At 36.7% G+C, this 21,623-nt stretch overlaps 2 protein-coding genes across 2 annotated transcripts; both read right to left on the bottom strand.

The window, feature by feature from the left end:
- Window positions 1-8,705: 8,705 nt before the first annotated feature.
- LOC107659748 (CMRF35-like molecule 8) lies at window positions 8,706-9,243 on the bottom strand. Its single transcript, XM_016448780.1, has 2 exons — window positions 9,210-9,243; window positions 8,706-9,085 (listed from the first exon to the last, which is right to left on the bottom strand). The coding sequence occupies exons 1-2, from the start codon at window positions 9,238-9,240 to the stop codon at window positions 8,706-8,708; spliced, it is 411 nt and encodes a 136-aa protein (XP_016304266.1). The 5' UTR covers window positions 9,241-9,243.
- An 8,101-nt stretch (window positions 9,244-17,344) lies between these two features.
- tspan34a (tetraspanin 34a) lies at window positions 17,345-20,847 on the bottom strand. Its single transcript, XM_016448795.1, has 7 exons — window positions 20,800-20,847; window positions 19,700-19,915; window positions 19,510-19,584; window positions 18,544-18,651; window positions 18,303-18,434; window positions 17,935-18,027; window positions 17,345-17,474 (listed from the first exon to the last, which is right to left on the bottom strand). Exons 1-7 carry the CDS (start codon window positions 20,827-20,829, stop codon window positions 17,424-17,426), a joined length of 705 nt encoding a protein of 234 aa, XP_016304281.1. The 5' UTR covers window positions 20,830-20,847; the 3' UTR covers window positions 17,345-17,423.
- Between the last annotated feature and the right edge of the window lie 776 nt (window positions 20,848-21,623).

Below are 21,623 nucleotides of genomic sequence, written 5' to 3'. Positions count from 1 at the left end.
TCAATACTGCTAAATAACATCTACATTTACAGTTTTCATCCGGAGACATTTATTAATTCAAGACAACAATCCAATGATTTATCCTTATCGATGAAATCAACACGACAAACTGATGAAAACTGGTAACACAATAAGGTTTCACTTAGTTAATGTTAGTAAATGCATTAACTAAGAATGGGCAATACATGTGTTAAAGTGCATGGGATAATAATAATATTAGATGGATGGATGGAAGAATTAATTGGGATGGATGACAATTACCGGTTATGTCTGTCTTCATGCAGGAGGTCTGGATGCACATGTTGGAACAGGTGTTAATGCAGAAACTGTGGATATTATAAATATTAGTGGGAAAGTTTATGTGATGAAATAAACATAAATTCATAAATATGCTGTTATAAAAGGAAAATGGTGATATTTACTTATGATATTTATCATAATCTATAATTCTGATATTTCCAGACATTTAAGAAACACATAGGTAAAACTTTCAACAAGTCTGAACTGAGTAAGACTGTTAAACACTTCTAGTCAAGTCTTACATATAATTTTTCACAACTTCAAAGCAGCTTTCCTTAATAAAGTTGGAGTAAAATGACTTTACTTCCATAAAGTAATTTTCTAGTAGTTTGAAGCTTCTTTTAAAAAATGATGCCTTAATATATTTTATCTGTAAATTGAACCAGAATGCAAATCACTCTTCACATGAGCAAACTTTTCAGAAATACTTCAGCAACGGTAATCTATATGTTCATCTTACCAGAAATATGTTCTGCCTCTAAAAAGGTTATTTCAGCAACTCTAATTATACTTTTTTTTTTTTACAGAAAAAAATGTGCCTTCAATAATAATGTGCCTAATAATCTACCACTCCAGAGCACTGAATGCCACAAACGCCATCAATTCAGCTTCAACTATTCATTAGCTAAGACAGCTGATAGGAAACAACGACCCATAAAACTCGCTAAAATAACTTCTGAAACATATTCGGTGCATAACTTACCCTCAATCACATGTAGAGTTACATAGTTGTAAGTGTCTTTAAAAATCTGTCTACTGCGCAGATGTAAGTGCCAGAGTCTGATAACCACAGGTCAGTGATGATCACGGTGAAGTCTGATCCTTCATCAGACAGAGTGTATCTACCTGTGCGAGACGGATTCTCTCCCATCTCAAATCAAATGAGAATATTATCACCCACACAAGAGTCTCTGCAGAAATATTTGATGTTTCCATCAGCTAGGAAATGTGAATAATGAAATGTGACGCTTTCTCCCACTGGAGCAGTTCGAGGATTCAGAGACTCCACTAGAAGTGCCAGACAGGATGTGACATCACATGAATAACTGAATAAATAGCACAAGTCAGTCCAAATATCGTTCATATTAAATGTCATCATGCCCCAGTCTTTAGATACTCATTTTCTCACAAAGAGTAAGTGAATATTAACTCATCTGTGGGAGAGGAAAACTAGAAAAATCCACATGCTGAAAAGACGCCTTCCTCCTGCGTGGCAAGACAAAGTATTTACTTCTCTTTTTGTCTCGCCATTCTCTTGAGACATCTGCAGTGATGCAATGGTGACATAACGTGACCTGTAGTCACACTAAACTCACACACATGTCTATACCATCACTGAGTCTCAATACTGCTAAATAACATCTACATTTTCACCCAGAGACTTTTATTTATTCAAGACAACAACTCTTTTTTTTTTTATTATTGGTGAATTCAACACATAACAAACTGAGGACAATTGGTAACATTATACAATAAGGTTCAATTAGTTAATGCATTAATTAACAATGGGCAATACATGTGTTACAGTATATGTGACCCTGGACCACAAAACCAGTCACATATTTGTAGCAATAGCCAAAAATACATTGTATGGGTCAATTTATTAATTTTTTTATGCCAAAAATCATTAGGATATTAAGTAAAGTTCATGTTCCATGGAAATATTTTGTAAATTTCCCACTGCAAATATGTCAAAACTTAATTTGTAATTAGTAATATGCATTGCTAAGAACTTCATTTGGACAACTTTAAAGGCGATTTTCTCAATATTTAGATTTTTTTTGCACCCTCAGATTCCAGATTTTCAAATAGTTGTATCTCAGCTAAATATTGTCCTATCCTAACAAACCATACATCAATGGAAGTCTTATTTATTCAGCTTTCAGATGATGTATTTAAAAAAATGTACGCTTATGGATGATTTTGTGGTCCAGGGTCATATACAGTATACTAATCTTTGTTACCTCTAGTTAACAAAAATACAACATGTTAGCTCAGGTCCATTAAATAATATTAACAGAAATAACCTTTGAGTTTAATAATTAATTAGGACGTCTTAATGTTAATAAATGATGTAGAAGTACTTTTCATTGTTAGTTCGTGTTAACTAATGTTAACAAAATGAACCTTATTGTAAAGTGTTCCTGAAAAATAGTTTCAGGAAGAGCGTGAAGAAAATGTGATTTTTAATTGGCTGTTAATGAGCCATCTGCAGTCAGTCAGTAGTTTAATCAATACTCTGATAAACTGACTCTTGAACAAAATCAGGATTCATTTTTGTGTAGATCTGATCCAAATCTGGTTGTGCAAGATCTGTGTAGCAGGCATCTGTGTTGGGTGCTGGTTCTGTGTATAGGCCTGTGCAAGTCCTTGACAACTGAACCTTTATCACTTTGAGCCCTGGGTGAGTTTGTAAGGATGACTGAGCTCATTTTCACATACTCGTCCTGTAAAAATGAAGCTTTCATATCAGTAAGGACATTAGTTAGCTTTATAATGTGGTAATACTTGTGAACATGATACCATCGACGACATGCTTACAATAACTTGAGCCGATGTCTTCCTGTTGTAACAAGACACAGAAACTGGAGGGGGGGAATGCATTTATTAATTGTTGCATGATAAATGTTAAAGCTATGAGTGAAGATTGCATAGAAAAGACAAAGTCTTATGCAGTCGTCTCACCTGACAGCTTGCAGGCGGTGGCCCATTTATTAACTTTAAACAGGACGAATGGACACACAACCAGAAGTGTACAAACACACACCAGACTCAATACCGTCACGAACCTGGCGTAAGATTCTGTGGAAAAGACTGTACAAACAACAGTATGAACGAAATATAGAATGAATGAACAAATAATACACAGAATGAACAACCGAATAAACAAATGGTGGAATGATTGAGAAAAAGACAGAATTAATGATTGAATAAATGTATGCATGACAAAAAGAATAGAATCAAAGACGGTATAAACAATAAACAAAATTAATATAGAATAAACAGTAAACAGTGTGAACTACAGAAGGAATAAATATATGACAGAATGATGGGATGAACAAATGATAGTGAGAATGAACAAGAGAATGAATGAACACACAATAGACAGTACAAACTATAGATTGTACAGATAACAGACGAGCGAACTACTGAGCGAAAGAATGGGTGAACGATAGACAGAATGGAGGACAAAATGCATGAATGAATGAAACAAATTAATAAAAACCAATGAGCGAAAGACAGACAAAGCAAACGACCGAATGAATGAACAAATGATAGACTGACTATGCGAAAACAAATGATGGATTGAACAAGCAACATAGGCAGAATAAATGACAGAAATAATTAACCAATCAACAAATGATAGACTGTACAAGGTCAGACAGTTCACCCTGATCTCTAGTCTTGGCCTAGTTCTGTGCAGTGATATTTGCAGGACTGCTCGTGCTGTAGACAATCACTAAAACACAACATTTGAACAGAGATAATTATTATATTGTGTAAGCAGCTTTTGTATGATTGATCCTGAATTTCTGTTATACCTCTTGCTGGAGTTGTGGGTCTCTGTGCTTCACCTGCGCAGAGAAGGAGGAACGTGAAACTATCGAGATTCGTTCCTACAGCCACATTCACTTCTGCCAAGTCATGTTTGTGTGAAAAAAATAGAAATTATATCATGTTAAAGGATTCTCACCTCTTATAACAGTCAGTTGTATTTCATCACCAATCAGATCAGGCAGCAGTTTAATATCCACACCGAACGAATAATTGCCAGAATCCTCTGCAACCAATCCCAGATGGCAGCGGTGAGGACGTGTGCGGACGTGTTGTCGAATAGAGCGAATCGCCCCTGTTTTGCCCACCGGTTGGAATGAGCCGTCTGAACCAGTTTCTCAAAGAAGAAGAAACCATCAGTTTTGCCGAAGTACTTGGAGTTTGTCTTGTAGTCCGATGGATAAATGGCTTTAAAGGTTACATATTTTCAGATCTTAACACAGCTAGTATCCAGTAGGCAGGCTGGAAATTAAGTTAAATGACATTTAAAAAGTATTTCTAGATATTCAGTCACGATTCATGTAATACAGCAGGCATAAAGCACATAAGCAGCAGTCTATGTTACTGTATTTCCAACAAGTGGCAGATTTAAGATTAAGATGATCATTTGCAGAATAACTAGCAATTAATAACACAATTAGCCTAACTTGTTACAGTAATGCGCTTTTAAAGGCAAGAATCCACTTTTTTCCAACGAGTGGTGATTTGTTATTCCACTATATACAGTTTTACAGCAAAGCAAACTGATGTAAAAATAGCTGGATTTTAATCTTGATTTTATTTATTTTTTCTGTCATATGAACCGGTCTTTTTGCTGAATCTGTTTGTTCAGATTATACATTTCAAAGAAAGACCCAAAAAAAAACAAAAGCAAAAATTAGTATATAAGTATTTTTTAAGTGATATACAAATTCATATTTTAATATTTAAATGTTCATATAATTTCATGTATATGTAATAATAATAATAATAATTTAATGTTAAGATGTTAATGGTGATATTTAGAGTAAATTGATCTGTTCAAATGTGTTAACTGCTGTCGCCATAAATTAGATCCTCATTTTTTTGTTCAATATATTATAGCGATAAAAGTAATTAAGTTTATTAGTAGATTAGGTCATTTATAGCTTTACTTTTGAGTAACTTGAACGAGGACTAGCCTATGCCAAGCTAGAGTTTCAAAGACAGTTTCCCCAGCAAAGTGATCGCTACAACTCACCTGTATAGATGCAGAAACAAAATACTCTTGCTTTCCAAATGCCGAATGGTTTTTAATTGATTCTGGTGTGTGCAGAGCATAAAACCGAATCTGTCTGGCAGGATTTCTTTCACTTCCTTGTTACTATTTAGGACCAATCCTCAACCAAACTTAAGACTGTAGCTAGTTGTACAAAGCAGGCAGTTCAAATGCATTTTACTGAACTTTCTCAATATGACCAACTTCTCTGTCAACGTGAACTTTTCACCATATAAAAATGACTAAAGATTAAGCCATTTGTAGTATTTTCCAACTTACAATATAATTTTATACTTAATTATATTGTAAGTTTTTGACTATTGAAAGTGTTTGTCTGTTTAAAAGAAATGTGTAGCAAATTGTTTCAGTTGCTTGTTCCTTTAAAGATTGATTAATGTTAAGTAAAAGCTAATGAAACTTGTTTTCAGAGAAACGGTTTAAGGATGTTTCAATATTTTTGCTGGAGAGCAAGACAAAAATGCCAATGCAGAAAAAAGCAGCTGAAAATGCAGAGCAGACACAGGTGATAAGCAGAATAGTACGAGTTATGAAAGTGAAAGTGAAGTGACATGTGGCCAAGTATGGTGACCCATACTCGGAATTAGTGCTCTGCATTAACCCATCCAAAGTGCACACACACAGCAGTGAACACACACAAACCGTGAACACACACCCGGAGCAGTGGGCAGCCATTTATACTGCGGCACCCGGGGAGCAGTTGGGGGTTCGGTGCCTTGCTCAAGGGCACCTCAGTCGTGGTATTGAAGGTGGGAGAGAGTGCTGTACATTCACTCCCCCCACCTACAATCCCTGCCGGTACGAGACTCGAACCCACAACCTTTTGGGTTATGAGTCCGACTCTCTAACCATTAGGCCACGACTTCCCCATAACTTTAAATTATATTTTAATGTATTAATGCATTATATTTTAACTTTAAATTATAACTTTACAATAGTTTATTAGGCAGTTTCTGTTTCACAAATCTATACCTGAGACATATGAGCATGATTTCTGTATCTGTTTAATAGGTAAAATACCATCTTAAGCTGGTTTTGTGAAAGCAACACATGACGTTTGGATGTTTGTAGCTGTCAGAGGAAACTAGGATTCTGATTGGCTGAGGATTCGGTGTTCATTCTCTCGTCTGATCAATAGTGTGATAGATCGACTCTTGAAAAGAATCAGCTGTGAGACTCTGATACACTTGACTCTGTCTATTGCTGTCCAGTTCTGTGTAGATCTGATCTTTTGTTTGTGCTGAAACAACATCAATGTAGCCAGCCGGTTCTGTGTATGTATAATCTGGGTTTGTGGGTCTATAAAGTTCCTCTTTTTCACTTTGAACTTTGGATAAGTCTGGAAGGTCACGGTGTGTTCTCTGGTGGCCATCCTTTATGAAATAAATACATATGATCAGGTTAATCAGAAAATGATATGCTGATAACAGTATGGTAAGCTGTAGAAGTTCAGGAACTCACCGGCACTGGGTTTGATATAGTCCTGGTGCAGTGGAGAACAGAACCTCATCAGAACGGATAAAGATTTAAGTGACTGATTTTTCTTAAATGGCTCATTATAATGTTATATTATCTATTATACCATGAATAGATGTGTAGTCTTGTTTGTTCTTGTTTATTTATTTGTTTTTTTTAATGATAATGGAATTAAGTGTTTTGTAATTAAATAAGTGTCCAGTTATTTAAAATGTTGTTATTTCTTATTTGCTGCTATAAAATTATATTATGTATATTTTTGGCATTATATCAGCCATGTTACTCTGAAGATTTTCCCGTTAAAGTATCATGGTCTTCAACAGAATGTGAGTGTTAAAGTGAAGTCTAAGTGACTTTCTGTATCAGGTGAGACATATTAGCATGTGTTGAACTGTAGATCATGTGGTTTCAAATAAATCACGTGGTGTTGGTGTGCTTGAGATGATCCACAGAGATCTGCTCACCTGAATTACTGCGGCTGTTTTGCTTGAGGACTTGAAACAGGCCGAACAGACACACGAAAAACCGGGCGCCAACACACATCAAAGCCACCATCATCATGAACCTCGAGTAAGACTCTGTCGATGCAAAGCTGACAATGACTTGCCTGAAAAAAGCAAAACCACATGCTCAGTGTGTGTGTGTGTCTGTGTCTGTGTTTCGTAAACTCACCGCCAGGCTCTTCCGGGAACAGGTCTGTGGTTTGCTCTTGTGGATGTTCAGCACAGAAAACAAAAGTGAAAGGTGTGTAGTTAATCCACATATACAGAAACCTCGGCTGGCATTCATTTACCCCCGTATGTGTGTGTGAATTCACTTCTCACACTGACTCATTACGAGAAGTGTAAGAGGAAGACCATGCTGTATCACATCCCATCTGAAACCCATATGAGGCTCAGTGGCACCTCAAAAATCCCCATAACTGATACACGTCAGTGTTTATGATGCCAAACAGATAGTGATCTCAATTATAATCACAACATGGGTTTGTGACAAATGAACGTGGAGGTTTTATTTATTTATTTAGTCATCATGAAGGTTTTAGGTTTCACTATATTATTTCAATAGTCCTGCTGTGTAACAATGGTTATAAAATACTAATTGTCCATTGTATCATGGTTCAGTTGACAGTAAGTCTCATAAACCACATGCACAATGTAAAAGCAGTTGTTATAACTTTAGATGGAGACCAAATTAATTTTTTTCCAACAGTTAGACTCCCTGCTGCATTCACGCAAACTGATAAAGTTTCTTGTTTATTAATGCTAAAAATCTCTTTATTATGCGTAGACATCACACTGGAGAGCTGAATAATTGAACATGGAAGTAATTCCTTATAAATATTACAAGTTCATTCGATTGTAGAAGGTAAACCTCACCAATTCCAATCGTAAAGGATATTTTATTTTATTTGTTTGTATTTTCACGTCTATCGCGGTTACTTTTAATGTAAGGTTGCAGTGTTGCATTTTTACAAAAGTTTCTGGTGTTCATGCGTTTTTAAACTTTGCCAGTTTAAAGTTTAAAGCAATGTTAAAATGCAGTAAGACGTAAGTTAACTCCATTCGGCAATCGCATCGCTCTGATTTTCCGAATTTTGAATGTAAATCTGGCTCTAAAATTACAATGCAATCTAAAATTTTCAGCAAAAATAACTATGTTGTGATTTAGATCGTTATTGTGAAAAATCTGGTATTTTATGTTTTGGTCCTATTGCTCACCCCTCCTTTGGTGTTTTTTTTTTTTTTTTAATTTATCTATTTATTTGACATTATTATTATTATTATTATTACTATTATTATTTGTTTTAACTTGTTAATTCATTTGTTTAACTTTATTATTTATATTTATTTGCTTAATTTTTGGACTATTTTTAAGGTATCATTTCATGATCAAATGTTTGACCAATTTGATAGTGCCACTCATTTAAATATATTTTTTCTTCATTGTACAATTTCCTCAATAATTTGAACACAATTTGAACAGATAATTGTGTGTTTATGGAAAAAAATCTGTGTTTTTTGCAGTAAATAAATGAATAAACATAAAGCCTTTTTCTTTGAAGACAGTAAAATTACACGTCACATCAACTTTTAAGGACATTGAGCATAGTGCATATTCAGCTATTGTGTATCTCACCTTTGGTGACTGTTATCCAGATCTCTGAGGTGAAATCTGGCAGCAGAGCGATATCCACACCACACCAGTGCTTTCCCGAGTCTTCTGGAGCCAGTCTAGAGATGTTTGCTGTAAGAAGATGAGCACTGGTGTCATCCAGAAGAGCGACTCTCCCTCGTTCAGACCTCGTCTCTGGTTGGGTGGTGTGAACACACTGAAGATCTCCTGGAGCAAATGAGCCACTCATCTGGCAGAAGTACTTGCTGTTGTTCTCATAGGTTTCAGGATAGCTGCAGCTGACTGAGATGTTGCTTCCCACAGATCCAGTGATGTTAACAGCCAGCGAGTTCTCCATCAGCCACAGTGCTGAAAGACCAAGAACTGCTGACAGATGCCATTTCAGAGTTAGTATGGTGAATTTTGGAGTTAATCAATGAAATCAAGCACAGTGAAGAGTAAAACATGCTATTCTCACACACTGAATATATTATGACGGATATCGTACCTGAGAAACTGATGGACGTGGAGGTTCTCATGACTTCAACCTCAACTCACACTACCTGTTCTCACGCTAACTATTTGGTAGATATTGTGTGTGTGTGTTCAGTTGTGTGTGAGTTACACTTCCCTAATGCACATGGTTAAGTATGACCTGTACCATTTGATGACCATCCCAGAAAGCCCGACCCAGTTTTCCAGTCTCTCTAGTAGTTTAAAGTTTAAAGCAATGTTAAAATGCAGTAAGACGTAAGTTAACTCCATTCGGCAATCGCATCGCTCTGATTTTCCGAATTTTGAATGTAAATCTGGCTCTAAAATTACAATGCAATCTAAAATTTTCAGCAAAAATAACTATGTTGTGATTTAGATCGTTATTGTGAAAAATCTGGTATTTTATGTTTTGGTCCTATTGCTCACCCCTCCTTTGGTGTTTTTTTTTTTTTTTTAATTTATCTATTTATTTGACATTATTATTATTATTATTATTACTATTATTATTTGTTTTAACTTGTTAATTCATTTGTTTAACTTTATTATTTATATTTATTTGCTTAATTTTTGGACTATTTTTAAGGTATCATTTCATGATCAAATGTTTGACCAATTTGATAGTGCCACTCATTTAAATATATTTTTTCTTCATTGTACAATTTCCTCAATAATTTGAACACAATTTGAACAGATAATTGTGTGTTTATGGAAAAAAATCTGTGTTTTTTGCAGTAAATAAATGAATAAACATAAAGCCTTTTTCTTTGAAGACAGTAAAATTACACGTCACATCAACTTTTAAGGACATTGAGCATAGTGCATATTCAGCTATTGTGTATCTCACCTTTGGTGACTGTTATCCAGATCTCTGAGGTGAAATCTGGCAGCAGAGCGATATCCACACCACACCAGTGCTTTCCCGAGTCTTCTGGAGCCAGTCTAGAGATGTTTGCTGTAAGAAGATGAGCACTGGTGTCATCCAGAAGAGCGACTCTCCCTCGTTCAGACCTCGTCTCTGGTTGGGTGGTGTGAACACACTGAAGATCTCCTGGAGCAAATGAGCCACTCATCTGGCAGAAGTACTTGCTGTTGTTCTCATAGGTTTCAGGATAGCTGCAGCTGACTGAGATGTTGCTTCCCACAGATCCAGTGATGTTAACAGCCAGCGAGTTCTCCATCAGCCACAGTGCTGAAAGACCAAGAACTGCTGACAGATGCCATTTCAGAGTTAGTATGGTGAATTTTGGAGTTAATCAATGAAATCAAGCACAGTGAAGAGTAAAACATGCTATTCTCACACACTGAATATATTATGACGGATATCGTACCTGAGAAACTGATGGACGTGGAGGTTCTCATGACTTCAACCTCAACTCACACTACCTGTTCTCACGCTAACTATTTGGTAGATATTGTGTGTGTGTGTTCAGTTGTGTGTGAGTTACACTTCCCTAATGCACATGGTTAAGTATGACCTGTACCATTTGATGACCATCCCAGAAAGCCCGACCCCAGTCTCTAGTCTCTCTAGTAGTATGTTATGATCGACCGTGTCAAACGCAGCACTAAGATCTAATAGTCTGATATTTTATATTTTGCCAGCCATTTGAGTGTAAGTACTTGTTCAGCTGATTAAAGACTACCTTTTCAATAATCTTTCCTATAAAAGGAAGATTTGATATTGGTCTATAGTTGCTCAATATGGTGTTATCAAGATTGCTCTTTTTCAGAAGGGGTTTAACAACTTTTCAGGGAGTTTGGTTGTCAGTCTCTCAACAGTAGCAAAAAGAGTGCGAGTGTTGTTTAAGTTAGTATTTATAAGGTTTGAGAAGAAGGTCTGTCTAGCTGTGGCTTGTTCCACTTTGAAAGCATGAAGGGTGTCTTTATAGATGCTATAGTGAATTTCAAGTTTCGTCTTCCGCCACATCCGCTCAGCTTTTCTGCATTGTCTTTTCATACTCAGTACTGCTGTTGATTTTCTCCAGGGTGCTTTTTGTCTGCCAGTCTTCTTGCTGACTTTCACAGGAGCAATATCATCAATAACATTCTTAACTGTTGAGCTAAAGGAATCAAGGAGAAGATCCACAGAGTCTGCAGAAATGCTTGGTTTTAAAGATCTAGCCTTCATAAATAGCACACTAGTGTTCTCATTAATGCATCTCTTTCTGACAGAGACAGATCTAGATTCAGTGGTAGCAGAGATCAGTATGTCAAAGAACATACAGAAGTGATGCAGATAGTGCTACATCCTTAATAACAATGGATAAAATGTTTAGACCTCTACTGATGATTAAGTCTAGAGTATGTCCACGATTGTGTGTGGGTTCATGCACATGCTGAATCAGGTCAAAAGTGTTTAAAACAGTTATAATTTCTTTTGTAGTTTTGTTTTCTGCATTATCTATGTGAATATTAAAATCCCCTGCAATAGCAAAACAGTCAAACTCTGAGGAAATCATTGATAACAGTTCTGTGATCTCTTCAACAAAGGCTGGAGAGTATTTTGGAGGCCTGTGAATAATGATAAACAGAATACGTGGAGCACCTTTCAGCACAATCCCTAGACATTCAAAAGACAAGTACTGACCAAATGACACTTGCTTGCATTGATAGACATCCTTAAATAGAGCAGCTACACCTCCACCTCTCCTAACAGTCCTGCAAACACTTATTAAAGTCAAGTTTAAGGAGGGGCTGTTTCTTCTAGCCATGTTTCATTAAGAAACATAAATCCAGGTTGTTTGTGGTTATTAAGTCATTGATTAGAAATTATTTATTTTTTAGTGAGTGAATGTTTAAAAATGCTAACTTGATGGCATTACTTTATGTCTTTACATCAATCTTAGTTTGATGCATAACAGGCCGCAGATTAAATGGGTCAGCCATACTGCTTGAGAAGGCCATAGATGTTCCATCACAAATAAAACAGAAATAGAGAAAGCTACAGGCACACTGTATTTATGCCATGGTGTTAATTAACTTGAGTGCGCTCCACCTGTGTTAATTAGGCTAAGTATCTGACGCGCTCCTCCCGAACCTTGTAAATATAACATAATTTGTTTCAAGAACCGCAATCCTTTATAGAAGTTTGTGGCAGTTCATGCAGCAAGTAGATTGCACAAGAGGCATTTTCTTTCTCATCTGTTTGAATGTAGGCAGCTGTGTTTTCCCGTCTCCAGAATGTAAGCTGCTGGCAGTGGGAGGCAAAGAGTCTTCTTTTTCATCGTATTATTCCAGTCCCGAAAAGTTTTTAGTTTAGTGTTTGTGCCAAAAATGTGTTGTTTGAGCACTGTGCTGATCTGCTGAAGTTAGAATCTTAGAAAAATACATAAACAGAGATACATAAACAGAGAGCAAAGCGTGGAGCAGTAAGCAAGAGCGCCCAAACGGTAGCGAAGCCGGAAGCGGATGTAATTAGTTACATTACTAGTTACATTACTTTTTTCCTGTATGTCCATTCAATGTACATGAAATAGTAAGTTCTGTGTGTTGCCTAGCCACAACATCCAAGCATAAACGTTCCCGATAAAATATTTGTTATTAAAGCATCGACATTACCAAACCACTGTTATTTTTAACTAAAATTGGCCGGCAGCCATATCACCCTGTAGCCCAAGACTGGTTACCCACTGAAGCTAAGCAGGGTTGAGCTGGTCAGTACCTGGATGGGAGACCTCCTGTGAAAACCGGATGAGACGTTAAACCGAGGTCCTGACTCTCTGTGGTCATTAAAAATCCCAGGATGTCTTTTGAAAAGACTAGAGGTGTTACCACGGCATTCTGGCCAAATTTGCCCATTGGCCTCTGACCATCATGGCCTCCTAACCATCCCCATATCTACCGATTGGCTTCATCACTCTGTCTGCTCTCCACCGATAAGCTGGTGTGTGGTGGGTGTTCTGGTGCACTATAATGAGAGGACTCGTGAGCGCCCAAAATTTCACCACTGCATAGGAGCTCAGGCTTTTTGAGTGGTGAGTAGATTCTAACACCTCTGCTTGGCCATTGCGTTCTAAAAATAAACATGGCTACACTGCAAACACCTGTTATAAATAGAAACTCTGCCTATGCTTGCGCCTGTTAATTAGTTGTTCTTGTGCAATAGATGAATAGCAATTTATTTGTTTTTAGATATTTTATGTTTAGATATTTCTATCTTGCCTTTGACAGAAATAAACTCAAAATAATGATTTTATTTCCAGCTACAGAATGCGTACTATTCTCTCTCCATGCTGAGTTTGTTTTCAATGGTAGTATCCAGTTCGCAGGCGCTTACCAGTCAAAGTAGGTCTCAGGTAGAGGACGCCACATGTACTACACCCTTTTTACAATCTAGATGATAAACACTGTATTCTGTCAGCAATGATGTACCACAGCGGTAACGTATAGAGACCTTGGCTTGTAACTATACTCTAATTACTATTTTGGAAATTGTAGCACATTAAATTATCTGTTACTAAAAAAAAATATCGAAATTACAGTAACACGTTACTAAGTAATGCGTTACTGCCCAACACTGGCTGCCACAGACCCAATAGCAGAAGAAGAATGCCAATAGATACAGTAGGTGCCTATAAGCACCTTTGAGTTGATTGGGTTGCAGGTACTGCCTCAAAACACAAAACTAGAGACAAATCTGTCAAGACGGATAAGGGGTTTTGTCTCGCTTTTGGCTCCCCAGTGCACCTGCTGTCACTTTCATTTGCACCAAAGCAGGTGAAACTGAGTCACAATCACTTCTGTTTTCTAAGGCTGCCCACACACTAGACGATTTTAAGGCCAATTTTAAGCCCGATCTGCACCCCCGAATGATCGGGGGGTGTGGCCCGATTCTAGGCTTGTCGCAAACTATTTTTTTTTTGTCCAAAAAATCCTATATTGGGTGGTGTCATTATGATTATTTAACTGCTCAATCGAGAATATATCCATAACTACACATGTCAGAGCAACAAGTCTGTGACGTCAGCACTCGGCTGTCCGTTTCTCATGAGGGTCACATGATCATACAGTCAATACTAGAGAGATGCTGCTGTGAGTTTGGACATGTCTTGTTTTCTCACCTCTCCTGCTACATAGTCATGTGACACAGAAGGACGAACACCTACTGATTCAGATTCATCACTGATAAACCTGATGACAATTGGATTGGAGTTCCAGGAGTGACTCTTACTATCACAGGTGACTTTCATGAGGTTGAGCTCTTCTTCTGTGCATGACTGTCAATGACTGACCAAGGCTTAGTCGGAGGATCAACTGAACCCGGTGGAGTCCGAGGACTGATGGAATCCTGTGGAGCCCCAGGATGAAGATGGAGACTGGAAAATCTGAGGCTCATCCACATTGCAAAGTGGAGACATAGAAGAGCCGAGAAGCTGGAGCCAAAAGACTGGGTGGTTTTGGAAGAGGAGGTGGGAGAGGGAGGCTAGGCATGAGCATCAACGACTACACAGACTTGGTACTGGGCAGAACTAGCAGAGACACAGGAGATTCATGGCAGGGTGGAAACAGAGACTCTAATGCCGTGTTCACAGTGCACGATTTTCACTGGCCGACAGGTTTTTCGAAAATTGCCAACAAATGCCCAAAATCGGAGACAAATCGGTGCTCGTTCAGCCGAGTGACAATCATGCAGTGTGAATTATCAAAGACGCGAACTGAGAGAATCGCGGACGCTCGTGAAATATTTGACATGCTAAATATCTGGACCTGTCTGCAATTCAAAATCCTGCAGTATGAAATGAGTTCTGACTGAAAAATACATCGGTGATGACCTACAGCCAATGAGAGAGCAAGATACAAGGCAGTGGGAAGTTCTGGGAGGACTTATATGAAATGTAGTTTGTGGACCAGACAGAGTTGTCTGCGTTTCTTCCTATTATAAAGTCATGCTGTGTTTAACCTCCTGTCACCAATCCATCGTGCAATCTGAACACAGCAGCAACTGAATACTACCGCAGATAGTTGTGCAGTGTGAAAATAACAGTGATCCGACGACTTTGAAAATCATGCAGTGTGAACTCGCCATAAAACTGTGGTGCTGCGTGAAACAGACTTGGGGCAAGGAACACTCTCCCATTTGGTCATTACACTTTCTTCAGCTGTTGTAGAGGGGGTAGGGCTCCACAACATCCCCTTGTACTCCACCAGTAATCCGACGATCTGTGGCTCTGGTGTTGGCTCTGACTCTTGTATCTTGATAGGCTCGTGCTCATGGTCTACAGTGGATTCATGACAACTGTCATTAAGTGTCATTCGCTCAGTTATGTCATTTTTAATGCAAATATGACATTATTTGACCTAACCCTAACCTAACCCTACCCCTACCCTTACCCCTAACCATAGCCCATAACAAAGACATCTCAAACAATGTAATCTTTGCATTACAAATTACATAACTGAGCGAATTACACTTAATGACAGTTGTCATAAACTTGCATAAAAAACCTTCATATTCATGACATGTGTCATGTCATGATTATGAAGGCGTCATGTCAGTCTTATGCACACCCCTTCAAGTAAAGTGTAACCGATATGTGTATAAGTATATAGTATATAGTAGTTAAGTGCTTGCAGAGGTGTGCCTTCAGTATGATGTGTGGATTAAATGATGAGAGGTTTATTTTATTCAAGGACTGAGAAAAATTGATAAAGAAAAAAGTTAAATGAATTAATTAAAGTATATAGTCACATTTGTATTTTCTTTATTTAAATGTGCTTTGGTCTTTCAGCTTTAAACCTCACTGTTGATGTTTTAAATGCTGAAAATAAAGCTGTTATTTTGCAACAGTTTAAGGCCTTGTCATGTAATACCTCAGAATTAATAATACATTAATACACATACATTTAGAGATTTGAAAAACACACAATGGACTGTACTAAAAAATGGATAACCAGTACCTTACACTAGTTAACTGTGTATGAAAACAGCATTTGTGCATCTGTCCAAGATGCTATACTTTACGTGGCCTTTGCACCACCTGCTGGTGTCCTTGTTCCAACACAGCATCATTTTCTTTCATATTAAAATTAATGTGGATAAATTTTAAATGCCAAGCTCCAAAAAGTGTCATAAAACACTCCATACGATTCGTGGAATATCTTAAGTCTTCGATAGCTTTGTTAAGAGATTACTGGCTTCAAATCTCGTGATAACATGGCACTGTTGCTCTCAAAATCATTCGTTATCGCGTTTTATAGAGCGCTTTTCGGGCGCAATACGGTCACGTGACACGCATTAATCGTTTAGCACCATGACGTCAAACCAAGAGCCTGTCCAAAGGCGCCATTTTAAACCTCAACGTCATCTCCAAGGGGAAGATTATGTGAATATCGACTTACATCTTTGATTTATTCATGTCACAGTTATGTCATATAGTGTCTAAAGATTTGGAAGGTTACTCTGCAGTCGTGGATTACTGTCACAGTCATTTTTGTTTGTTTTGTTTCGGAAAAACCTATATGTACCTTCTGCATGAAATCTGTGTTTAACGGAGGAAAGAAACTACTGTGTTGGAACAGCAGCCCTGTTGAAAAAAAACAGTTTCTGTGTCATAAGATAGTTGTTACAGAAGTTTAAAAACATCAGTTTATTTTATTTATAGAAATACTTCAAATTATTACAGGATGTAGATTTTTTTGGGTAACACTTTACTTAAAGCCATTATGTATAATGCATTATAAAAGTAGTTTTAATGCATTAATTATGCAGTGTATTGCACCTTATAGCCTAACGCATTGTACAATCTCATGAATTCATTGTTATACTATGCATTTTAAATTTGGTTATAATTATTCATGACAAGATATAATGTATTACAACACACATTATGAATAATTTCAATGCATTATAGCTACCCTTAATAATCCTTTAATGCATTATAGATAAAGGCTTTAAGTAAAGTGTTACCAATTTTTTAATGTATCAAAGATAATGTAGAAAATGTTGTAGTGATTTTTGATGAGCTATAGTATTCAACACGACATTGCTTTAGATATTAATCCTTTGAATGCAGGCTCATATCTATGTTGAGTACAGAGTAAAAAAAAATATTGTACTTGAGGTAAAAAAAAAAAGTAATTTAAAAGAGAACAAAAAATATAACAGATTTTAGTGCAAAGTCATTCATTCTGCAGCAGATACAGTACATAACTCCAGTTAAAGTATTTAATAGTTACATTTCACAGTAAACAGTGATGTAAACAGAACCGTCTGTAGTCAGTCCTGGTCTCATTTTCCTACATTCGTGTAGAGGATCATGGAAACGACCATTGCTGCAATCTGTAAAGAAACAAATCAGGTGCAATATTGTATAAAATAGGCCATTTGCAGTAATAAGAGAATGAATTAGTTACTTAACCATTTTTAATGTTTCTAGTTTTAAGTCACTATCTCTATTGATATCACCAAAGTAACTTTTTTGTTTCGTAACTTAATTTTTATTTGTATTTCAATTGGTTTAACCACATTGGCCGTCGTTGTGGTAAATTTTGCTTGTGTACGCAAACCTCAATATCTCATCTCAGTCTATGGAACAAAATCTGGTGAACTTTTATGAAATATGTGGTGGACCTTTCCTAAAATAATTCACAGCATCAGTTCTATTGTATCGCATACTGAGATGTTGATCATCATGATGTTTGTCTAATGTCATTTGGTGCAAATTAAGACATATTAATCAGCATAGAATATCTTGCATGTGTTGAATTCATCAAGTGGAAAGTAGAAATGAAGTAAATACCTCTAAAGCGGCGATTCCCAAAGCCACACCAGCCAGCAGAACTGCATTATCCTCAATCAGATTCACTAATGCATCGAAACAGCCCACGACAGACTACAACAACAGCAAAAACACACACTGATAAAATACACACATCAGTGCAATATCTGCATTTGCTTAGACAATTATGCACATGCATTTATTATTTGCAACCCAATGGGCTAAACCAATGTGCCAAAATAATCCAAATAGTAGCTTGCTGTCTTGCTAAATGACAAATTAGTGGTGTGCAGTGAGGCTATGGGACTGTCATACATTCGTTGATGTCATTAATCTCATGCATTTCAGCTTTGGTAGTAACTTTCAGCACAAAGCATTCTGTAACATACCGCTCTTTTTGCTTCATTTTCATTACATGGTCCTGAACTGCTTCTGCAACATGTGACAGGATATAATGATGCTGAAGATTCAAATGGAGAGCCCATGAAGTCAGAGTAGTTGTTATATCCGCAGCATTTCAGCTAAAAAAACACACACACATGCACAGGCTGTGGTTTACAAACAAGAGTTGGAATTATGAGGGATTCTAATATCAGAAAAGAGCTAGACATGATGTCTGGTGCCGTATACCTCAGACATAGTGCTATCCCAGACTGAAGTGTAACTCTCATCCTTGCCATATTTATTCTTAATGCTTTCAGCAACTTTCTGTCCAATTTCATCCAGAGCTTTCTGAACCTGGAATGAGGATAAAATTCACTATCAGCCTCTGATTTTACAGAATCACATGCTACATACTTGTAAAGACAGATTCATTTCAACCACATAGGATTATGGAATCATAAACAAATCATATAATAAGGCGCATGTGGATGTTATATGTATTTTTATACAGACATAATAAATCATTGTGGTTCTTAATGTGCTGAATATGAACTCGGTCATGGAAAATGCATTAATTTGAATTCATTTAAAGCTCACATATTTTCAGGATCAAATCATTATTTTATTTTAAATCCCTTTTACATAACATCATTACTCTGTATTTTTTTTTTTTTTTTTTAGTTCACTACATAGGCTTTTTGAGTTGCTAAGAAAATATTTGACATTTGTGTTATTTCTGCATGTCAGCTCCCACGGTTATGAAATGATTCGAAATATGGGAATTTCTATAATGACATTTCTATTAGTTTGTCTAAATATGCTAGAATTGTTTCTTCGTGAGATTCTTTAAATCTTTGTGACAGTAATCTCCATAAAACGATCCTCAAAAATCCTTATCCAATAATAATAATATTGAAAAGCCATCCAATTGGAAATTCATTGATCAATCGGTGTGTGAAAACTGTTAGCAGTTTTGTAAAAATAAATAAATAAATAAAATTGTTGTAAACAAAATAAAGATAATGTTTTACAAAAAACCGCTATGTCAGACTTCTACCTCAAAATTCCATGTTTAATTAAATTAGTTATTTGCTGTTTCTTTATAATTATTTGTGAAATTTGCTAGCAATTTTTGAGTGCAAATTGTAAATTCTGCACCAATTTTTTTAGAGTATATGTGCTTTTGTTCTGGTGCGGTGCATCAGCTCTCACCAAAGGCTCAAAGACGAAGAGCACTATCGCCGCTGCCACCTCCACGAGGAAGATGATGAGCACGATGCTGAAGAACTAGGAGAAAAGTTGAGAAATGTACCTTTTTGTCTGCATCTGTGGCTAAACTTTGGGAGTGAAACGTTCACAACAGCTTTAGCTGAACACATTTGACAGAAATGGGTTCACTCACTGAGAGCAGCATGCATTTGCTTTCCTTTACAGCTCCGCAGCATCCCAGGAAGCCCACGAGCGTCAGAAACGCTCCCACGCCGATCAGCACATAGCCAATGTTTGCCAGCTGGGCCAGTTCAGGCGGCGCGTCTTCAATGTTCTCTAAAATGCTCAGAAGAGAGACTCTGTCCACCGCCACCCAGATGCCTACCCCCAATATGGCAGTGCCTGCCAGCTGCAATGAGGAAGAGGAGGACAGAGGAAAATACTGTGTCATCTTACAGTTTAATGATGCAATGAAATACAATTTTGCATGTGGAAACATGACTGAAGTGGGTGAAGGAGCTTTTATTATATTGCTTGTCTGATAAGGGTTATTGTAGCTCAATTTAAAAGGGACCTTTACGGTAAAAGTATAGTTAAGAGATGAGAGTCATAGATTTGCACTATGAAATCTATTCTGAAATAATTAAAATAGATGCAATAAAAATGTGTTGGATTAAGAAATCCTGGAAAGGCCAGGGGCCTGTATACCATGAAGCCAGATTAGCTGGCTAGCCAGATAAGTTTCAGTTTAGTTTGCACCAATCCTGGGTTTTAGGTTCCATGAAAGTGGCTTGGCTTTTATACAGACCGTATGCAATATAAATAAGCTGTAGAATCAATAGATAACGCTTTTTAAAAATGACTACATGACCTTACATGTTCGAGAATCTATTGCTCTATATTTTCAACTATATAAACTAACTTAACAAGTTTCACTTGTGACTGTACTGATAGAGCAAGATCATTTCTTTTATTTGTCCTCTTTCATGAACAAGTACTTTTTCAAATTGTAAATGCATTTAAATTCATCATATTCTTCAATCTCTTAATCTTTAGCAAAACCTTTAATCTTTAACCAAGGCTCGTGATTGGCTGTTCGCCAGTGATGTCACACATGCTCCACAAACTCAGGATCAAAGCCTGAGTTGACAAAGAAAGTTGATGATCAGCATCATGGTACCAACAAAGCCGGATTGAATTGGTTTTGTCAACTCAAAACTAATCCTGTAACTCTGAATTTGTTCAACTACCATCATGGTACAGGCCCCAGAACTCAACAATGATCATACTCACAAAGATAACGCCATTGAAGACGAACATCATGACTTTGAGGAAACCCTTGCAGCAAAATACAGCTGTCAATCCCAAACACTGATTGTATGTAGCCACACAGTCTGAGAACAGCTCTTGCATCTAAATGCAGTTGAAGGTTTCTCATCAGATCCGGCTAAATTTACTGCAGATGGGTTTCCTGTAAGCCACGGTGAACTCCCTACAGTCTTGAGCACCAGAGCTAATAACATGCTGGACTTTCTAAACAGAGACATCTGAGTAGATATTTTAGCAGCATATTTTCTTTTCTTTTCCTATATACACAACCTACGTGAACATTTTTCAGTATTTCTTGAAATGGAGCAGTTTTTTATTGAACCTTTAGACAAAATAATGATACATGAGGCTTTTATGGCTCATATCGTATGATACAGTAGAATATGTAGCTCGTACTTGAGGAGGACAAACATTTTATTCAGAGGCCAAAAATATGGTGCATCTGCTGATAGTTATATTTATATATTGATAGCTTGTAATGACAATCACTGAGATCTTTATAACAGCAGACTATGTAAATAAAATGCATATAAATATCAGATGTCACTCTTTATCCCACAATAATATGTCTTAGTAAGATGATGTTTAAATGCTTAGTTTGATGATCAAAACATATAATGCAGTGCAATAAATTTTGGCAGATTTTCCTTATTCCTAAAAAAAAAAAAAAAAAATGTATTTATTTATTTATTTATTTATTTATTTATTTAATACATACATACATACATACATACATACATACATACATGGGTCAATCCACTAAAATGTCATTCAGTGTAACAATCTTG

Source organism: Sinocyclocheilus anshuiensis, unplaced genomic scaffold, assembly GCF_001515605.1.
Source record: "Sinocyclocheilus anshuiensis isolate Anshui unplaced genomic scaffold, SAMN03320099.WGS_v1.1 scaffold968, whole genome shotgun sequence".
NCBI classification, from domain to species: Eukaryota; Metazoa; Chordata; class Actinopteri; order Cypriniformes; family Cyprinidae; genus Sinocyclocheilus; species Sinocyclocheilus anshuiensis.
Note: the sequence above shows the minus strand (reverse complement) of the source record. Positions and strands in the feature narration are given on the sequence as shown.